The 2,548-nt window shown below is 45.8% G+C and overlaps 1 protein-coding gene across 1 annotated transcript; it reads left to right on the forward strand.

Moving 5' to 3' along the window:
• Window positions 1-2,262: 2,262 nt before the first annotated feature.
• Window positions 2,263-2,541, forward strand: LOC103808915 (scale keratin-like; the record flags this gene model as incomplete). Its single annotated transcript, XM_009081723.1, has 1 exon — window positions 2,263-2,541. A coding segment is annotated over exon 1 (279 nt), but the record flags the coding sequence as incomplete, so codon positions are not given.
• Between the last annotated feature and the right edge of the window lie 7 nt (window positions 2,542-2,548).

Consider the following 2,548-nt stretch of genomic DNA (forward strand, 5'->3'; position numbering starts at 1 on the left):
TTTTTTTCATATGTAGAATCATAGAATGGTTTGGCCTTAAAGATAATTTCATTCCAACTCCCTGCCATGGGCAGGGACACCTTCCTCTGGCTCAGGTTGCTCCAAGCCCTGTCTGACCTTGAGCACTTCCATGGAAGGGCATCCACAGCTTCCCTGGGCAACCTGTGCCAGTGCCTCATCACCTGCTGCACAAACGTGCAGCTGATTCAGTAAAGCATGAATTAAATCGCTAATTCAATGTACACTTTTATTATTTTCAGCTTTCCACCCTCATCCTTAGACACAAATCTCTCTCAGAACTCAATTCAGCTCTAAGTTGTGGTTTGAAGGTCAGATAAAACCTAAGGCTGATCTGGATATTTGTGTGTTTGGGAATGTTCACAACATAATTTGATTTAGAGTATTGAGAATCCTCCATGGGTTTCAATATGAATTGTATCACATCTCAATGTCCTCCTGAAGGGCAGCAAAGGGGCAGCACTGGTCTCTGCTCTGGTGACCAGTGACAGGGCTCAGGGAACATCTGGAGCTGTGTCAGGGGAGGGTTAGGCTGAATACTAGGAAAATGTTCTTCCCCCAGAGGTGTTTGGGCACTGGGACAGGATTAGGTTAGAGATCAGGACAAGGTTCTTCCCTCAGAGGTGTTTGGGCACTGGAACAGCTCCCCAGGGCAGTGGTCATAGCCCCAACCCTGACAGAGCTCAAGGAGAGTTTGGACAACACTCTTAAGCACAGGGTGGGATTTTTGGGGCTGTGCAGGAACAAGAGTTGGACGCGATGGTCCTTGTGGGTCCCTTCCAGCTCAGGAGCTTCTATGATCCTCTGATTCAAAAATAAACCTCAGCACACCAAAAATCTCTCATGAATCATGTTTTAGGATGAACGATGCGTTCATTTCAGCCTCTCAGATGAAAGAAGCCGGTGTGATGTAACGCGAAGGTTACGTTGGATGATAATTGGAATCAAGCAATAAACACAAACAGAAAGAGCCACAATTTCATCACTTTGCAGAGCTATCAATACAAAAATGTGCTGTGTCAACTCATTAACTCCACGTTCCTGAAAGCAACTTCTCACCCCTCAGGCAGTCTGAAGGGTATAAAAGCTGTCTCCTCTCAGGGTTCTTCCAACCTCTTCTCTTCACTCGTTCCTCTCAGCCACTTGGTAAGTCTGAATCTGCTCCTTACCACTACTGGAATTGCTCTTTGCTGTATGATTGCTCTGGGATAGTCTCTTCCATAGGAATTAGTAGGTACAATTTTAGGAGGGAAGATAAAGCTTATAAAATTGTTATGGACAGTTGTTCTCTGCCTTTGGGGTCATCATTTCATTCCAAAGCAAACTCAAAGTTTCTTGATATGGCAGAAAATTAGGTCTGTTTTTAGGTTGTCTCCAACTGTTGAATCCATGATGTGACTAGTTCAATATCTGTTCCTCTTCCCTGTTTGGTTAGATGTGTGACTGGGAACTATTTGAAGAGTTTGAATCTTCCTGGTTTGCAGGGAAATGCTGAGCTGAGAAGCAGATTATTTTTCCCTGCCACTGTATCCAGACTATTCCATTAGAGATCACCCGAAATGCTTTTAATGCAAGATAAAGGGACATGAACACCACTAGATATCAGGCACTGACTTAGAGCAGGACAGAGAGGAATTGAGAGATGTTGAAGATGTTCTGCAAGATGTTTATAGAAGATAAAAAGGGGTCATGGAGGGAATTTAAGGAGCTGAAAGATGAAGCATTGCGGTTTTCATGTTAATGGGGACAAGTTGTTTGGGGTGAGATGTTACCGCAAAATTTCTGAGCCAGGAATCAAAATACTGTAATGTTAAGCTAGCTGTAAATATCTCAGTGTCCTGATTCAATGTTTGGAAATTTGGGACAATCATCTCTGCAATTCCCTTGTAATGGTCTCATTAAACAAGTTACTGAGCAAATCTGAATAGACAAAGACTTCTAATCCTTGTTTTGACAAGGATCAGCACAAGGGAGATCAGTGAGAAAGAAGAGCTAGTCATGAAATCATGAATAACAACACTCTTGGCTCTGGGAGTCCCACTCCTTGCTTATCCACTGACTCACCAAAGCATCTGAGCAAAGAATTTTGCTGTTCTGCTTCAGTTTCCAGTTTTAATAGCTGTGGGGAATTCCTGTACTTTTGTCTGAGGGGAGGCAGTGAGTTCTGTAGCACTTTTTTGCTGGTAACTAATGTCTTGTACTTGGTCAAATCAACTCTTGCAGATCAACCTCCATCCCTGCACGATGTCCTGCTACGACCTGTGCTCCGTCAGCGGCATCATGCGCCCCCAGCCCCTGGCTGACAGTGGGAACGAGCCCTGTGTGCGGCAGTGCCCTGACTCCACCACCGTCATCCAGCCACCCCCTGTGGTGGTCACCTTCCCTGGCCCCATCCTCAGCTCCTTCCCCCAGGAATCCGTGGGGGGATCTGTTGGAGCTCCTCTTGTTGGGGGCTCTGGGAGCCTCCTGGGCTATGGAGGTTACGGCTCCCTGGGCTATGGGAGCTCCTCCCTGGGCTATGGGGGACTCT

This window comes from Acanthisitta chloris, unplaced genomic scaffold, assembly GCF_000695815.1.
Source record: "Acanthisitta chloris isolate BGI_N310 unplaced genomic scaffold, ASM69581v1 scaffold27269, whole genome shotgun sequence".
NCBI lineage: Eukaryota > Metazoa > Chordata > Aves > Passeriformes > Acanthisittidae > Acanthisitta > Acanthisitta chloris.